The 18,490-nt window shown below is 39.3% G+C and overlaps 1 protein-coding gene across 1 annotated transcript in view; it reads left to right on the top strand.

Moving 5' to 3' along the window:
- Nucleotides 1–18,490, top strand: part of ryr3 (ryanodine receptor 3) — a 375,337-nt gene that overhangs the window by 44,970 nt on the left and 311,877 nt on the right. The window contains 2 exon segments of the mRNA XM_059955616.1: nucleotides 8,836–8,943; nucleotides 11,605–11,625. Of these exon segments, the coding sequence (XP_059811599.1) occupies nucleotides 8,836–8,943; nucleotides 11,605–11,625 (129 nt within the window).

The raw sequence follows: 18,490 nt of genomic DNA, 5'->3' as shown, positions 1-18,490 counted from the left end.
GCTTAAAGCTGGGGCAGACTTCAGATCCTATGGAAGGTTATTGCAGATATGTGGGGCATAGTAACTAAAAGCTGCTTCACTATATTTAGTTGTAACCTGGGAACAGTAAGCAGACCCGCCCCAGATGACCCCAGAGCTCAGGAAGGTTCATAATGCAGCAAGAGATTGGAGAAGTATTTTGGCCCTAGTCCATTCAGTGCTTTATAAACCAGTAGTAATATCTTAAAGTCAACCCTCTATGGACAGGAAGCCAGTGTGGTGATCTGAAACTAGAGTGATGTGTTCTACTTTCTTGGTCTTATTGTGGACTCTAACAACAGTATTCTGAATGAGCTGCAGTTGTCTTAGGGATTTTTGTTTTAGAGATCTATGAAAACGCTATTACAGTAGTCAAGTCTATTAAAAATAAATGCATGGACATGTTTTTCTAGACCTTGCTGAGACATAAGCCCTTTAACTCCCACTATATTTTTAAGATGGTCGCAGGCTGACTTTGTAATTGTTTTAATGTGGTGGTTTAAATTCAAGTCAGAGTCCAAGGTTTCTGGCTTGGTTTCTACTCAGTAATGACAGGGATTCTAAGTGAGAACTGACTTTCAATCATTTTTTTGACAGCAAAAACAATTATTTCAATCTCCCTTTGCTTAACTGGAAGAAATTATGGCTCATCCAATCAGTGATTTGTTCAATACTGTTTTTTAGTGATTGTATGGGACCATAGTCGCTTGAGGACACTGTAATATAAATCTGAGGGGCAACTGCATAACTAAGAAAGGAAATATTGTTGCTTACCATGATTTGAGCTTGAGGGAGCACGATGTTAAACAGAAGAAGCCCTAGTATGGACCATTGAGGCATTTAGCATATCGTTTTTGTTAGATCAGATATGTAGCTACCAATCAATACAAAGTAGTTCCTATCCTATAAATAAGATTTAAACCACTTTAGAACGGTACTGGAAAGTCCCACCCAGTCTTCCAGTCTGTCCAGTAATATGCCATGATCTACTGTGTCAAAAGCAGCACTAAGATCCAGTAAAACCAGAACTGAAATGTTATTATCATCATGGTTTAAGCAGATGCCATTTAAAACCTTGATCAGAACAGTCTCAGTGTTACGGTGTTGTCGAAATCCAGACTGGAAACTGTCCATACAGTTGCTTAGTGCCAAAAGGCTACTGAGTTGCAAATAAACAACATTTTCAATGGTTTTACTTAAACATGGTAAGTTTGATATAGGCCTGTAGTTATTAACTACTGGGGCATCCAGATTGTTCCTTTTTAAAAGAGCCTGAATACCTGCAGTTTTCAGGGCTTTTGGGAAGCAGCCTGGTAGAAGAGAAGTGTTAGCTACTTGCAGAATGTCTTGTGCTATGCAACTAAAAACATTTTTATAAAATGTTGTAGGTAAAATGTCAAGGGAACAGGAGGAAGATTTCAGGAATAATACAATTTTTTGTAGAGTTTTAAAGTCAATGGGTTTTGAATTGTGTCATCCTAACTAAATTAGTTATAAGCGAACGAAAGGATGACCGAGCTCTGCCTGATGCAGAGACAGTAACAGCATGTCTAATCTTCTGAATTTTGTCAGTAAAATAGGATGCAAGGTCATTACCTGATTTTATAGATAGAAGTTTAGGTTCTACTGAAACAGGAGGATGTGTGAGCCTCTCAGCTGTAGCAAATGAAGCACACACGCTATTGCTGCTTGTCTTTATAATATCAGAGAAGAAGGACTGCCTTGCATGTCTCAACTCTAAATTAAAGATGCAAAGAGTTTCTTTATAAGCATCACGATCGAGCTGGAGTTTTGTTTTCTGCCACCTGTATTCAGCTTCCCGGCACCCTCTCTTTTGGAGTTTAACCAGCAAGGTGTTTCTCCATTGTGCAGTTTTTCTTTCTGGAAACAATTTTTATTGTAACTCTCGCTTCAGCTAGTGACTTAGTCTAGGGGGGGATAACACCTGTCCCTGCCAAATTTAAGAAATCTCGTTTGGGTGGATGCTGTGCGATGTGTCCCCTGTTACAAATCAGTACCCCAAAATAACAAACAGTACACAATATGCGATTAAGCGATTAAGCTTTATAATTCTTATTTTGACTATATGTTTAGTAAAAAAATGAAAAAAAAACTAAAAAAGGGCCCAGTATTATGAAACAGTCCATTATGCAATGTTGGAGCGCACTGATAAGTCAATTGTTCACCATCGACCTCCTCTGATTGTCACTGCCCTTCAACTCTCGCACCAAGTTCACCCCATCCGGCGGTCTATCAACTCTCTCCATTCGTGTCTTCTCTTCTCATCTCTCCCCAGCAGAAGACCATGAAAGTCTCTCTTCCAGACTCACAAGAAAGAGCAACAACATTCCTAACCCTGTTATTTCTAGTCATAAACCAAACATTGCTGCTACAGAGAAACCATTACATTATCAGTGAAACCTTACAGCATGTTCCATTACTCTTGTGGGGGTGGTTGTATCAGTGACTGACGCCTGTAAGATTAGAGCTGAGATGTTGTACAAAATCATTGACAGAGGCCGGAGAGAGGGTAGGCATGAACAATACCTTGATGTTTTCTGTGATATACTGTTTTGTGATTGGCTCGGTTTGAGCACTAGTGAAGTGACATAGATATTCACTTTGGGTTTTCATCCGTCTTTCAGGTAGTGTGTGTCAGACTCCTTCCAACCTTTGACTGAAATTATTTTTTGTAAAATGCCTTTTAATCCTCCTAAAAATTACCTTAAATATACAGTATGCTGTTAGTTATTTATCAGTTTTTCTGCACTGCAGTTAAACATTCAATCACCATTTCTCTGTACCAAGGAAACCATCCTATTCTTTCCAATGCTCCTCATGGTTAAAATTCTTCAACTCTATCAAGGTCCTCGTAGGTCATGTCTGTATCCTCTCTAAAGCACTTTTATCCTTATTGTATGGTGACCAATACTCTGCTTTATTCTACTTACAAATGAAGAAATCCACAACTATGGACCAAAAGCTGGAAACTAGAAAGAGCTTCTATAGTTCCTGCTGGATCTTTCTTTGTTAGCATAGGTACAGAGCACAAGAAGTTAGGATGCTACTTTAATCACTGTATCTGTACTTCCTCCAGCTTTCAGGGATTAATGGTCATGTATCCCAAGATCCTTCATTTTCTTCTTTGTACCCAACTTCTTTCCCTCCCTCCCCCACTCCCTACCCTTCCACAGGGATCACTCTGTACGATGCTCCCACGACCACTTGTTTCTCTCCACTGATCATCCTCCTGGCATCTAACTCTGCAACTGCATATTATTTCTGATGGCATCAACAGGTTCTGGTAATTCTCCAACTCCAGATAATTTCTTCCCCACCCCCTTTGAATTCCCAGTTCTGGCTCCTCTCTTACCCATTTTCTTCTCATCTCCTCTTTCTCCCATGGTGCACTCTCCTCTCCCATTAGATTCCTTCTTCAGCCCCTTACCTCTTCCACCTATACCCTCTCAGCCTCTCATTTCAACCCCTGCCCACATACCTACCCCCTCACCTATTATCTGCTGTTTTATAATCCTTCCCCTCACCTCACCTTCTTATTCTGGTTTCTTCTTCCCTTTCCCATCTTCATGAAGGGTCTTGGTCTGAAATGTCATCTGTTCATTCCTTTCCATAAAGTCTGCCTGAATTGCTGAATTCCTCCAGCATCTTATGTGTGTTTCCCTGGATTCACAGTATCTGCAGAATCTCTTGTGTTTATTATTTATATCCTTGCCTTGTTTATCCTTTCTCAAGAATATTCTTTTTCACCTTTTGTATTTTACGCCTACAGGAAAATAATGTCAGTTGTTTGCTTGCTGTCAGCTTAATCTGTTTTTTTTAAGGAATTTCTAGCCTTGTAATGATTTCACAAATAAACCAGAAAAAAATGAAAAAAGAATGCATGCTACAATTTTTTTAAACAAATATCATTAGTGATGATGGACAATTGTAATTTTACTTGTTCCAATGAACGACTGGAAATGGATCCAAGTGCAGGATACAGACAGGTAGGTAGCATTCTCAAAGTGTGTTTATTAATAGTTGCCAGGAAAGCTGGAGAGCAAGGATTAGATGCTTATGTGAATGTGAACGTTGGACAACAAACTGGAGGAGCCTGGACTTGGACTTGGACACGGAGCCGGGACATGAGACGACAAAACCCAACGACGACAGACAATTCGTATCTTGGCTCATAGTAGCAGCAAATGGGCGGCAATACTCAGCTGGACACAAGACGACAAAAGCAGCCAACGACAGTCAATTCGTATCTTGACTTGGAGTAGTGGCAAATGGCCGACAATATTCAGCTGCTGATGAAAACGACAGAATTCCTAAATTCTGTCAGATTTTAGCAATCCCCAGGCACCGAAGCAACTTAAAGTCCATTATTTTTGGCTGCCCAGAACGTGCATTGCCGTGCCGCTCAGGAGACGGTCCAGCCCAGAGTAGATGAAAGCTGGAGTGTTTATGCTGCCGGTTTGGACGAGAATCAGGTGCTCCAATCCCGGAGCCCGGTAGAACACAGGGAAAAGGAAACTAACAGAAAATGGGGAGTCAACAGACCAGACCGTGACATTACTAAATCCTTTTAGTATTACCAAGTAGCTGAGGCAACAAATATGCCTAAATTAAGACTCTTGCTTTTAGACTAATGGGTGCTTGGTTGCTGATACCTGATATAAGAAACTTTCACTCGGGTCAGTATGCTGTTTTCACTTGCTAGACATTCTGCCTAGGTGTATCTGAAGCTATAAATTCAGCAAGGTAGTCAGTCAGGGTTAACTGCTTGTACTGCATCAACATTTTGTTTGGTGATAATTTATTTTCATTTTTTTCCCTACATTTAATGGAGATTAAGATATTACAGCTGCATTTTTCTTGTCATTGCAAAGCTTTAGTTTCCAAATATGGAGTGTAATTGAAAACTGATCTTATTTTGTTGTAACTATCAAAATTGCAGCAAACAATGCTGATTAACTTGAGTATTATTTCAATACTATATTGCAGTTGGACTGATTAATGTACCAGATGTTTGGTTGCATTTGCACATCTGCAGCAAAGATAAAAAAATAACAAATAATTATCCTCATGGAACAAGCTTGATCTAGCGTGGGAGTTTTTCATCAGGCTACAGAAACTACCTGTTGTTGGGAAAACTACTTGATTCAATAATGCCCATCTGGGAAAGGAACTGTACCCTCTTTGCCCCATCTAATTTATACATAGTTATTGACTGGTCTCTGAAATAGCCTATAAAACTATTTGATTCAAGTCTAATTTGGTTAGGCAGGTCAATGCTTGTTTTGCTGGGTATGCTGACATGAAGTCTGTTCCCGTTCTTAGATGCTGCCTGACTTTGAGTTCCTCCAAAATTTAGTGCGTGTTGTTCAAGATTTCCAGCACCTGCAGACTCTATTGTGTTTCTGAAGAGCTTACTCCCTTTTGGCCCTACGTTGTTTAATAGATAACCTATTAATGTAATATTGCCTTAGTACCGTTTGAAGCTGATTAGTTCTGGTCAGCCTGAGTCCTTAATACATACTAAATTGCTTCATCCAGTATTACAACCTGTTTCCGTGTTGCTGTGAGTCCACTGCACAGTTTGAGTGGAATACGAGATATATTTAAGTTAGCAGCCTTCTTCAGAGAGCCGGTCAGAGTAACAGGTGCAGAAAACAAGCACATCATACATGTGCACAGAGGTACACTTCCGTGTGGTCAGCAGCCTTCTAAACAGCCAAGCAATCTCATCATGTAGACCAAGTTGTGTAAATTCTGTGTGAGTACCTTGAATTAGAATGGGAAATGAGGAAATCACGTGAAATGTCTTGGTGGGTGAAAGGGGAAATAAAATGACCCGAGTAGTCCTGGTGGAACTGCACTGATCAGTGACTCAAACAGAAGTCAGCCTTGGAGTTTGATCATGATTTCTGAAATATGGCTGCCCAGGGGGCCAAATTGATCAGTTTGTCACATCACTGGGTCGTCCAAGCTGGGCTGCAATGATGGCAGACTCGCTGATAATCCACAGATTTACTTAATGATTTTAATGAGCTTTGTAGGCCACGGACTCGGAAGACAAAGGGAAAATTAATTATTAGAGTTTCTTTAATTTAGTTTAATTCTTCCAGTATTTGTTTTTGTTTTTAATTTTTTTTTCAATGTTGACATTCTTTTTTAAAATATTCATTTTAATTTTAATAGTTTTCTATGTGCCCATGTTGGAACCATTTCAGCCATGAAAATAACTTGCATGATTTCAGGGCAGGGGAAGTTCTACTCCAACCTGCCATAACCCAAACATTTTCCAGAGGGAAGTCCTCTAGCCCATGCCATCTATGGTAAACTCACCATCTGGACCATACCACAAGCATCACAGAGGTTCGTCACAATGGCCTGGGTAAGTCAGGGCATGCGAAGATCACAGCCAGATGTTCTATGCAATGAGCCTGCTCTTATATGCTTCACCCATTGATATTTCTGGCTTGGTAGTGCTTAGTTTAATTTAAAACATGGTATGTGTGGAAAAAGACATTTCATCAATATAAAAATAAATAGAAAAAATAATCATGTTAAATAATATTCTGCACCAAATTTATATTTGCTTTCAGGGTGCTGGAATTATTTTAGAAATGGTATATAAGTTAATTTGAAAGAGTATACATATAGTATGTTTTACATTACAGGTAAGATTTTAATTTCAGAAACTGGAGGGTCATTGCAGTGTATGAAAAGCTGCATTAACCATTCTAAAGTTTTATGACCATAACATGCTGGCAGAGCAATTACATAGTATGTGGTTCTGTTAGTAGTATTGGGCCTCATGAAGTATTACTGTATATAAAGATTCAACAATGACTGCAGTTATTGAATGTTAACATATTTATTCAAAGGAAAGGGAAGTTTAAATACAAAGTAGAAGATTTGTCTTGATGAATAATCCCATATGTTGCATTATTAATAATACCTTTATATTTAATAATTCTACTTCCTTCATGGTCAGCTAATTCATCTCCATATTAACTTTTTTATGTACTGTCTGGGTCATGTCCAAACATATGCAATTGTACTTACCTGCAGTTACCTAATTGTGGTGGATTTTTAAGAGTTTACTTGAAATTTAAATACAATTCAATGGAGAAGAATCCTCTAGGAAAACATGTTCTTCCTATATGGAAGGCAGTTGAAAGTACAGTAATAATTATCTTACCTTGCAAACTTACTTCCTGGTCAGAACTGATCTCAGTCAGAATATTAATTTTGTATTATTTGGCACACATCATTCATGTTATATGTAAGGAGCCAGCATTCTCCTACTACAGTTTAGAGCAGTGCCATCACGAAAGTGGCCAATTTGAACAGCATGAATAATCGGACAATACAGAAGCTGATCAAATGCCAATGTCCCAGAAAGATGTATTAACTTTTGCATAGTTCCATGGATTTCTACAAGTTGTACCATGTTACCTATCCTGTTGTTACAAATGTTACGTATCCTGTAACTGGATAACTTGCCAGCAAAGATAGAGAGGTTCGTTGAAGTCTGATGTCACTATTTTCAAACGTTTTTATTTATAAAGGGGCACAAAAGTAAGGTTAATACAAACATTCAGATAATGCATATCGTCAATACTCAATCTAAAGCGCGGGTATAGTACTAATCATCATTAAGAAGTAATCTCGACTGTTGTCTAGGGGATAATATATTGTCCGTTGGAAATATAAAAGTCACTCAGAAGTCTGCAGGCTTCAGCCTTTTGGGAATCGTTGGGTTTCACGTGTTTTAGAGGGATTGGTGAAAAACGGAAAAAACTTGCCCAGGTCTTTATGAAGCCACTCCGTAAAATCAGGGGAACGTTGTTTCCCCGTTGTTAGTTCGAAGTCCTTCTCGGTATTATCAGCCACCCGCTCCCCAGGCAAAGGAGTTAGGAGCACATGTGGCGTTGAGTGGCTTACGGGAGCACACTGAGCGAGGGTGTCCTTCTGGTGCGTCGCTGGGGTACTGCCTCCTGCAGTCCCCTTTTATCTTGACTTGCAGAGTTGTAGGTGTCCATCAAAGTAGGGTGATGCAATCCCCACCCCCACATTGCCCGAGGGTGTCCATATCCATGGTAGCTGTCACATAGCAGGGACATGCACGCCACACAGGTGCCTCTAAGAACAATGGCCAAAACCGTTGCATTGTCTCTCACTTCCTGTGTCCGAGACCCGAATTAATAGTGCTCTTGCGATTCTCCGGAAGGAGGGGGCTGCTCCCACCCCTTCGGCCCCTCAGAGCTGTGGTACATTCATAACACAAATATATGCACACGGTTGAGTAACTTGGCAATGGACTTGATGCTAGATAAACAAAACAGACAAAAGTAAAAGATTGATCTTAATTCTTCACAAGTGTTGTTGCGTGGCCTAGTGGATAAGGCATCGGTCTAGTGATCTGAAGGTCAGTGGTTCGAGCCTCAGCTGAGGCAGTGTGTTGTGTCCTTGAGCAAGGCACTTAACAACACATTGCTTTGCGACGATACCGGTGTCAAGCTGCTTGGGTCTTAGTGCCCTTCCCTTGGACAACATCAGTGGCGTGGTGAGGGGAAGGCTTGGAACATGGGCAACTATCGGTCTCCCATACAACCCTGCCCAGGCCTGCGCCCTAGAAACCTTCCAAGGTGCAAATCCATGGTCTCACGAGACTAATGGATGCCAATAAAAAATTCTTCACATCATCTCTTTTCTTTTACTATCTTGTTTTGCCATCATGCAATTTGAAGTACAGATGTCCATTACTGTAATGACTAACATGTTTTTTTCGTTCTTTATTTGCAGTATGTTCCTCCAGACCTTTCCATCTGTGTTTTTGTGCTGGAGCAGTCATTGTCAGTCAGAGCCTTGCAGGAGATGTTGACCAGTACAAGTGAAAAGAGCAATGAAGGGGTAACTATCAAACATTTTAAGTGTTTCATTTTTCTGCTCCATTATGCTCTAGAATAAATGCTATTTCCAGGCCAGAGGGTTTTTCTTGGTTTAAAATATTTACACTAGTCTGCTAATCATTGCTGTTTAGAAGATACCTATTTGCAGACTTATATCAAGTTGATTTGAATAGAATTGGCACCACAAATCAACATCCAAATTGTACACTGTTGCAAAGACTATTACTCTAAAGCATGGCAAGAGATTTTGTGGAACAAAGAATGTACTGTGTGTTATAATTTATATAGTGATTAGATCACACTGAAGTATATCAATCAGGCCTCCTCGTTACAAAGTCAATATATGGGCACTAGAGAAAGAATATTTTTTAAAATGATATATTGAGTACAGCACCAAAACAGAGAAAGTAGAGCTATTGGAGAAGTCTGAGTAGGCTGGGAGGTTTATCTCATTCCAAACAAAAAAATTGGTCTGATAGAAATCTTTATAATTATTCAGGGGTTTGACAGAGTAGAATGCAAAGTGGCTTGGATTTTGCTGATATTGCATCAACAAAAAAAGTGTTGCCTTGATTACACTATAAAATGAACATCAACTTCAGCATTTCCACGTAAATAGTTTAACGTGAAATCCAGATGTTGTGATCAGTGATTCAACATTTGCAGTCAGGGTGTAGGGCTTCTTAATCTTCTCTTACAGGCTTGTGGAGAATCATATTTTGCTTCGTTTTGTGCAGTCTAGTCGATTTTTTAGGAAATTTATAAGAAATCTTCACAAGTATTCAATATCAAACTTACTGGCCCTAAAGTGAGAAATATATATGTGTAGATCTCATTTCCCTTTGATAAATTATTTCAAAACATAATTGATATTAAATTTAAAATAAATTGTTATATTTCAGCTTTTTACTAAATTATGTCTGTAGCTATGATAGCTCATTTGTTAAATTACTCAAAGTCTTATCAGTGGATAAGACATTACCATAACTACTGGGGGGGGGGGATTGATTCTGTTAAATATATAGAAAATAACTATCAATTACATTGACTAACCTGCCAGATATCCATAACTGAAAACAGAAGGTAACCAAAATACTCAGCAGGCCTGCTTGAATGTCTGGAGAGAGGGACAGGCTTGATGTAAGTGTCCATCTGGTTCACTAATTTCCTTGAGGGAAGCAAATCTGTCATCCTTATCCTGCCTGTCCTATGTGGTTGACTTGTGACAGCCCCTTCCAACACAAAAGTGGCAGTCAGCCAGCTCTAGGATTATTGAGGAAGGATGTCAGAACGAATAAGCTGACCTTGCTAATTGTGTACTTAACTTCTCAGTGATGAAAAAGAGATTCTTATCTGGAATGAGAGTTCTGTAAAATGTTTGAAACCTCATCAAAGAAACTCTTGGTTTCTAGTTCATGAGAATTCCTTCATGGGATTGTTCACTCAGCTTATTGACACCAAAGCACCAGAGATCCCCCCTTAAAGGGACATTGATAAAGGAGAAGTCTTCATCTTGCAGAATGCTAGATTTTCATGAACAGTTTTCTTGAGGGTCATGTTCATGGCTCATCCCGAATGTAAAATTAGTCCTAAAATGCTTTCACGTGTAAATTAAGTCAAAAGAACATGTACGTCATAACTGTTAGATGCTGCATAATACATTCAAATGATATGTTCTGTATTGAAGGGGTGGTGAGGATTTTGGACTTACTACCATGTGAGTTAGTTAAGGTGCACATCCATGGAGTCATTTAAGGGGAACCCAGATGACTGAAGGCATAAAGAAATGAAATATCATCTTTGTTGGGTTGAAATAAGGTCAGAGGAGCCTTGTGTAAATCCTGGAGCAGCAAATTCTATTTAAATTGGCTACTTTGGTGTGGGTTCTCATTGTTTCAGAATCAAGAAGATTCAGTACGTGTTCTCATCTGCAATGATTTCTTTATTTAAAATAAAATAATCTCAGACCTTTTCTTTAATGGTGCATAATACTGCAGTTTCAGATTTTAAGTTCTACTCTATTTTTTTTTTGAGGTGCTCAAAATCTCTCCTTACTCAGAATGGTACAGACCAATGTGGTGCAAAGATATATCATGTTATTTGAAAATCACTTATTTTATCGAATTCATTATTAATAATAAATCATTGATATTATTTTGGCAAGTGTGTGGTCAAGTTCATGCATTTTCTTTGCTGAATTTTGCCTCTTTGTGTGACTTTGCAAATTAATTTAACTGTTGGATTTATTTTCAGCTCTTGAGATCTATTCCCTGTGTATGTTGATAGCTGGATTATTTGTTGTACTGTTCTCGTCAGGAATTTACAGCTAACTCAAGAAGGTGGTTTAGCCCACTACACAGCAGATGTTTTATGTCAATTTTTGTTTTCTGCAGCTGCAGTAAACTTCAATTTGTTCCTTCTGGGGAGAAAATTGGCAAAGCCCAAACTTTCTGGCCTAAACCAGACTGCAGTGTGGTGTTCTCTGAACAGCCTTCTTTGTTCAAATGTAATTAGGATGGGCAATCAGTTTGACAACGCCCACATCTCATGAAAAATAAATAAGAGTGTTCCAATGTGCAAGATCATAGGACTTATCTGGATATGATAGAGAAATGTGCTTGTAATTTATTCTCTCTTTGCTGTTTCTTTTTTAACATGCTAGCCAATTGATTTCTCCAAATGGGTATGTTTATTTCATTGGTTTTTCACCCTTCTTACAAGCATGCAGTCAAAGTGTTGAACTCTAAACTTGCTTTCATAGGACAAATTCCTTAAATTTGTTGTGCAATTGTATAATTATTTGTTTTTAATTTACTCCTTTTTGTGATAGGATGAAAAACAGCTTATTCAACTGTTTTCACTTCAATTGAAAGGAAAATGTGATTTTTGTTTATTATTTTGGATCTCTTTATTGATTAATTTGTTTTTAAGGAAAATATTCAATCATGAATTAGTGATCAGGTATGGTAAATTTTGCAACAATATCTGGTAATGCCTAAAGTGAGATGACAGCAATATCCAAACCTTACCTGAACTGCCTTCCAAAGTTCAAAATTTATTATCAACGTACATATATATTACCATATTCTACATTGAGATTCATCTTCCTGCAGGCATTCATAGGAAAAAAAGAAATACCATAGATCTTACAAAAGAAAAACTTTGCAGACAAAGTTTTTTCTATTATAGGAAACATTTATTCAGTTGCATTGGTAGGTAGTTTCTTCTCTCATCTTGCTTTGTTTACTGATGAATCAGATTCCAATTTACTATCATTGGCATATGTCATGACTTTTGTTTCTTTATGGCAGGAGTACAATATTATAAATATAGAAGAAAAAAATTGAGTTTGATTAAGTATATATATGTATGTCCATTAAATAATAGTGCAAAGTAACAGAAGTAAAAATAAAAGTAGTGAGGTAGAGTTCATGGGTTCATGTCCATTTAAGAATCAGATGGCAGAGGAGAAGAATCAGTTCCTGAATCACTGAGTGTGTGCCTTCAGGCTTCTGTACCTCCTTCCTGATGGTTTTATGATGCAATATTGTGGTGCTTCCTGACTGACAAACATAAGATTTAAGGACTCTGATGTAATAAGTAAACAAATTCATCCCATGAAAACTTATCAAAGTCCACCTTTGTTTCTGGTCTATGGGAACTCTTTCAGCTGATAAAATCATCATAAATATTTGCTGATTACCTATACTGTGGTTGAAGAAATCAGGAAACCGGATAGAGGTGGACATGGCCCAGCTCTGACATTCAGGAAGAACACAATCATACCGAGAGATTGTGATTGTGCAGATCCATACTCATTTCTATTGCTGTTGATTGAACTGGATTGGACCACAAGTCTGGACGTAGAAACTGTCTTCATGCTTACAAATTGCCTGATAACCTTTTGAGAGCCCGTGCCATCAAAGGACTTTTCCATAGCTTCCAAATCTCTCCAATAAGCAGTCACTTCAGAGCTAAAAATTATTTACAAAATTCAAGAATGTTCTAAATTTACTTAAAATCACATTCATCTTAAAATAATTGAAACATTAATATTAAAAGTCAAAATTTGGAAAACAAACAGCATTTCATCGAAGATCTATTTGAATGAATAGGGGCAGCTGTGGCTAGTATAAAACAGGCAAGGACAAATGCAAGGTGTATTCAGCCCCTCAGCTCCATAGATTATAGAACTGCTGCTGGATATGATGCTAAGTCCAGCAGTGAAGCAAAAGATTGAATCTGTTGCCAGATGAGGTTTCCAAGTTTACATTCTTTTGCTCTGCTACTTATCCAGAGGCATAATTCAGGGTTGTGAATAGGATTATGGAAATTGGTTGGACTTTTCTTGAGTCGTTAATCACAATTTTATGACTATGAAGATGTAATATTAGTAGGAGATGAAAGGGTTCACATTTTTCCCAGGGTTGGATTCTTAGACTTCACCTTAACCCTAAGCCTAATTGCTGCCTTGAGCTTAATGAAGGTAAAGGGGAGGTGACAGGTAGAAGGAAGCTGACAATTTTGAAGAGGGCTACTTGCTGCAATGCCATTTAGGAGACAGAGCAGTGGGTGGGCACACACCTTGCATTAAAACACCCAAACCAAACCAGCCTGTACCAGTTTCATGAGATGATGAGGTTGAATAGAAACAGACAATGGAAGTTTGTGAGATAATCCGGACTGACAATATTTTTACCCTGTAGCATTTTGCAAACTTTTTTTTTATGTGAGAAACCCCATTAAATGATTTTTCTCAATTGATGCTGAATCTGCATGTAACTCTCTTGACTATCAGAGGGAGAATATTTCCTGTATTGCCTTGGATGATGGCCAAAAAGACATTATATTAATACTACAGTTTTACTCATCAGCAATTTAATTTGCTGACAATGACATGAAATTTTTTCAATACACTGCCAAACAAAACAATGTTCCTCCAGACCAAGGTGCATAACACAGTGCATGCAACTCACATACACAGCATATAAAGTAAAATTACCACAAATAAGTAAAACAAATAAAAAAATAAAAAGGTGCATTTATGACTCAAGTTTTAAAAGTAAACATATAACTCTACTGGTGCTTCATATGTGTTGAGACCTGGGTGGTGGAATCGAGTTCAGTAATCTTGCAGCCTGGGGAAAGAAGCTGTTTTCCCATCTTAACAGTTCCTGTCTTTATGCTGTGGTACCACCTGCCTTGTGTGCCACAGATCCTAAGGGAATGCTGGGTTGTGTAGTGAGAGAGAGAATGAGTTCAAAAGTAGCAAGCGGAGGCAATCAGGACATTCTGTGTGCCTCAGTTCCCAAGGAGACATTGGATTGTGTGGGGGGAGACGGAATTCTTTTGAACCGAGTGGACGCAGTTGGGACATTATGCATGCTACAGTTCCTGAGGAGACATTGGATTATACATACTTAGGAACTTGGCAAGGGCCAGCAGAAAGTAGTTTTAAGTGGAGCAACCAATGCAGGAGTGGACACTGTTAGAGTGGAGAACTCTGGCTTTGGCTCATAGAGGCTTCAGTGAGGAGAGGTGAAGACTGTAGGTAGATATAAAATACTCTGCAGATGCTGGGTTCAAAGCAACACGCACAACATGCTGGAGGAATTCAGCAGGTCAGGCAGCATCCTTGGAAAAGAACAGTCAACGTTTCGGGCTGAGACCCTTTGTCATGAAGAGGGAGGGGGCAGGGGCCCTGTAAAGAAAGTGGGGGGAGGGTGGGAAGGAGAAGGCTGGTAGGTGCCTGGTGAAAAACCAATAAGAGGAAAGATCAAGGGGTGGGGGAGGGGATAGGCAGGAAAGGTGAAGAAGGAATGTAAGGGGAAAGCACAATGGGTAGTAAAAGAAAGTGGATCCATGAGGGAGATGATAGGCAGCTGGAGGAAGAGACAGAGTGAAACTGGGATGGGGAAAGGGAGGGGGAGGGAATTACTGGAAGTTGGAGAATTCAATGTAGGTAGATTTTTTTACTGTTTAATTTTTATTTCTATCTTATTTCAAGTTAGAACTGGGGATGCCAGGCAGGATAATGGACTTCTCCTCTTGCAGGATGTGGGAAGGCAGGGAGATCCCTAGTGTTCCTGATGTCTACACCTGCAAGATGTGATTGGGCAGAAAGAACAACAGTCTGCAAATCAGTGGATTTGAATAATATAAGAACAGTGGAAGCAGGCAGGCTAATTGGCTTACTGTTTCCCATGTGTTTGAAGGAAATGGAGGTGGCCATTTTGAGAGTCTGTCCTTGCAGACCCCCATTTTGTGAACTTTGAACTGATTCTTGCTCTGGGACACTCTATTCAGAACAATTAAATGTGGACACAAGGAGTTTCTGCTGTTGACTTTCTAAGCCTGAGAGAATTCTCAGATAAGCTGTGTATTGTGTGGAATGGCAGGTTTGCAGAAGTATTTTTTTTAGATTTAGGGTCTGGGAGTAATAGTGGATTCCATAGTTAGCGGAGCAGACAGGAGATTCTGTGGACATGAAAGACACAGATGGTATGTTGCTTCCCAATTACTGGGATCAGGGATGTCTTGGATCAGGTCCATTGTGTTCTGAGTGGGAAGAGTGAGCAGCTGGAAGTCATGGTACATATTGGTACCAATGATATAGACAGGAATAGGAAAGAGGTCATAAAAGAAAATATAGAGAGTTGGGTAGAAAGCTGTAAAGCAGGACCTCCAGGGACATAATTTCTGCATTGCTGCCTCTGCCACATGCCATTGAGGGTAAGAATTGGATGATTTTGCAGCTGAATGCACGTCTTAGGAATTGATGCAGGGGCCAAGGTTTATGAGTTCTGTAACATTGGGATCTCTTCCGGGGAAAGAGGTGACATGGGATTGGAAGATGTAGGAACCTTAAAGAACTGCAAAAGTAAAAAAGATTGTGATGGGAGTTATATACAGGCCTCTGAACAGTATTCAGCATGTAGGGTACAAATTACAGCAGGGCATAAAAAAGAATTGTAAAAAGGTTAATGTTATGGTAGTCTTAGGAGTTTTCAATATGTAGGTAGATTGGAAAAATCAGGTTGTTGCTGGACCTTAAGGGTTGGAATTTATAGAATGCCTACAAGATGACTTTTTAGAGCAGTTTGTGGTTGGGCCCACTAGGGGAAAGGCAATTTTGGATTGTGTGTTGTGTAATAAACTAGATTTGATTAGGAAGCTTAAGGTAAAGGAAGCATTAGGAGACAGTGATCATAATGTGATAGAATTCACCCTTCAGTTTGAGGGAGAGAAGCTAAAGTCAGCTATGTCAGTATTGCAGATGCATGAGAGAAGAACTGGCCAAAGTTGATTGGAAGGGGGCGCTATCAGGAATGACAGCAGAACAGTATTGGCTGGAGTTTCTTGGAGCATTAGCAGAAGGTGCAGGATCCCAAAGAAGAAATATTCTAAAGGGAGGATGAGGCAACCATGGCTGACAAGGGAAGTGAAAGATTGCATAAAAGGAAAAGAAAGAGTGTATAATATAGCAAAAATAAATGGGAGGTTAGAGGATTGGGCAGTTTTTAAAAACAATCAAAAGACAACTAATAAAGCCATAAGGAAAGAAAAGATGAAATATGAAGGTAAGCTAACCAATAATATAAAAGAGGATTCCATTTTTTTCAGATTTATAAAGAGTAAAAGAGGAGGGATGGCTATTGGACTGTTGGAAAATGATGCTGGAGGGGTAGCAATGGAGGGCAAAGAAATAGCGGATGAACTTAATCAGTTTTTATGTTAATGTTCACTCTGGAAGACACTAGCAGCAGTATACCAGAAATCTGAGCATGTCAGGCAGCAGAAATGAGTTCAGTTGCCATTACTAAGGAGAAGGTGCTTGGGAAGCTGAAAGGTCTGAAGGCGGATAAGTAATCTGGACTAAATGGATTACACCCCAGGGCTTTGAAAGAGGTAGCTGAAGAGATGTGAGGGCATTAGTAATGAAGTAATTAGCAATATTACCAGAATCACTAGATTCTGAATGGTTCCAGAGGTCTGGAAAATTACAAATGTCACTCCACTCTTTAAAAAGGGAGGGAGGCTGAAGAAAGGAAATTAAAGACCAGTTAGCTTGACTTCAGTGGCTGGGAAGATATTGGAGTCCATTATTCAAGATGAGGTTTTGGGGTACTTAGAGGCACATGATAAAGTTTGCCAATATCAGTATGGTTTTCTTCAAGGGAAATCTTGACAAATGTCTTAGAATTCTTTGAGGAAATAACACACAGTATAGACAAAGAAGAGTCAGTGGATGTTGTTTACTAGGATTTTCAAAAAACCTCTGACAAGTTGTTGCACATGGGACTGCTGAATAAGATAAGAGCCCATTGTACTACAGGAAAGATATTGCATGGATAGAAGTTGGTTTGCTGGCAGGAGAGAAAGGGGAAAATAAAGAGATCCTTTTCTAGTCGGCTGCCAGTGACTAGCTGTGTTCCACTGGGATCTGTGTTGGTCTGTTACTTCTTATGTTATATGTTAATGATTTGGATGGTAAAATTGATGGATTTGGGGTCAAGTTTGCAGAGGATATGATGACAGATGGAGGGACTGGTATCATTGAGGAGGCAGGGATACTGCAGAAGGACTTAGATTGAGGGAATGGGTGAGGAAGTGTACGGTCATGCACTTTGGTAGCAAAAACAAAGGTGTAACTATTTTCTAAACAGGGAGAACATTCAAACATCATAGGTCAAAGGTGACTTGGAAGTCCTTATGCAGGATTCCCTAAAGGTTAATTTGCAGGTTGAGTGGTGGCAGAGAAAGCAAATGCAATGTTAGCATTGCATGTCTCAGAGATCTAGAAAGTAAAATTATGGATGTAATGCTGAGCCTTTATAAGGCATAGGTCAGACCGCATTTGGAGTATTGTGAGCAGTTTTGGGCCCCTTATCTAAGAAAGGTGCTGGCATTGAAGAGGGTCCAGAGGAAGTTCACATGAAAGATTCTGGGAACAAAAGGGTTAATGTATGAAGAGTGTTTGATGACTGTGGGCCTGTACTCATTGGAGTTTAGAAGAACATGTGGGATCTCATTGAAACCTGTCGAATATTGAAAGGCCTAGACAGAGAGGATGTGGTGAGGATGCTTGCTACAGTAGATGGGTCTAGGACCAAAGGGTGCAAACTCAGAATAGAGGAACATCCTTTAAAAACATATGAGAATTGTATTCAGCCAGAGGGTGATAAGTCTGTGGAGGCCAAGAAAATTGGTATATTTGAAGCAGAGGTTGATAGGTTCTTGATCATAGGTTATGAGGAGAAAGCAGGAGCAGGGGGTTTAGAGGGATAAGAATTAATAAGTTGGCCATGATAGAATGGCAGAGCAGGTTCAATGGGCTGAATGGTCTAGTTCTGCACCAATGTCTTATGTTCTTATGGTAGGGGTGGTCAAAGAGATCGTTCAACGGATAGGAGGGATCTTTGTCGATTCTAAGAACGCAGTATATGCAGCACTCCTGATAAATATCATTAATGGGTGGAAGAGAGTCTCTGATGAGTCCTCTCAATCCTTTGTGGGGACTTGTGGTCAGATGTGTTGCAATTCCCATA

This window comes from Hypanus sabinus, chromosome 2 (genome assembly GCF_030144855.1).
Source record: "Hypanus sabinus isolate sHypSab1 chromosome 2, sHypSab1.hap1, whole genome shotgun sequence".
Lineage (NCBI taxonomy): Eukaryota > Metazoa > Chordata > Chondrichthyes > Myliobatiformes > Dasyatidae > Hypanus > Hypanus sabinus.
Note: the sequence above shows the minus strand (reverse complement) of the source record. Positions and strands in the feature narration are given on the sequence as shown.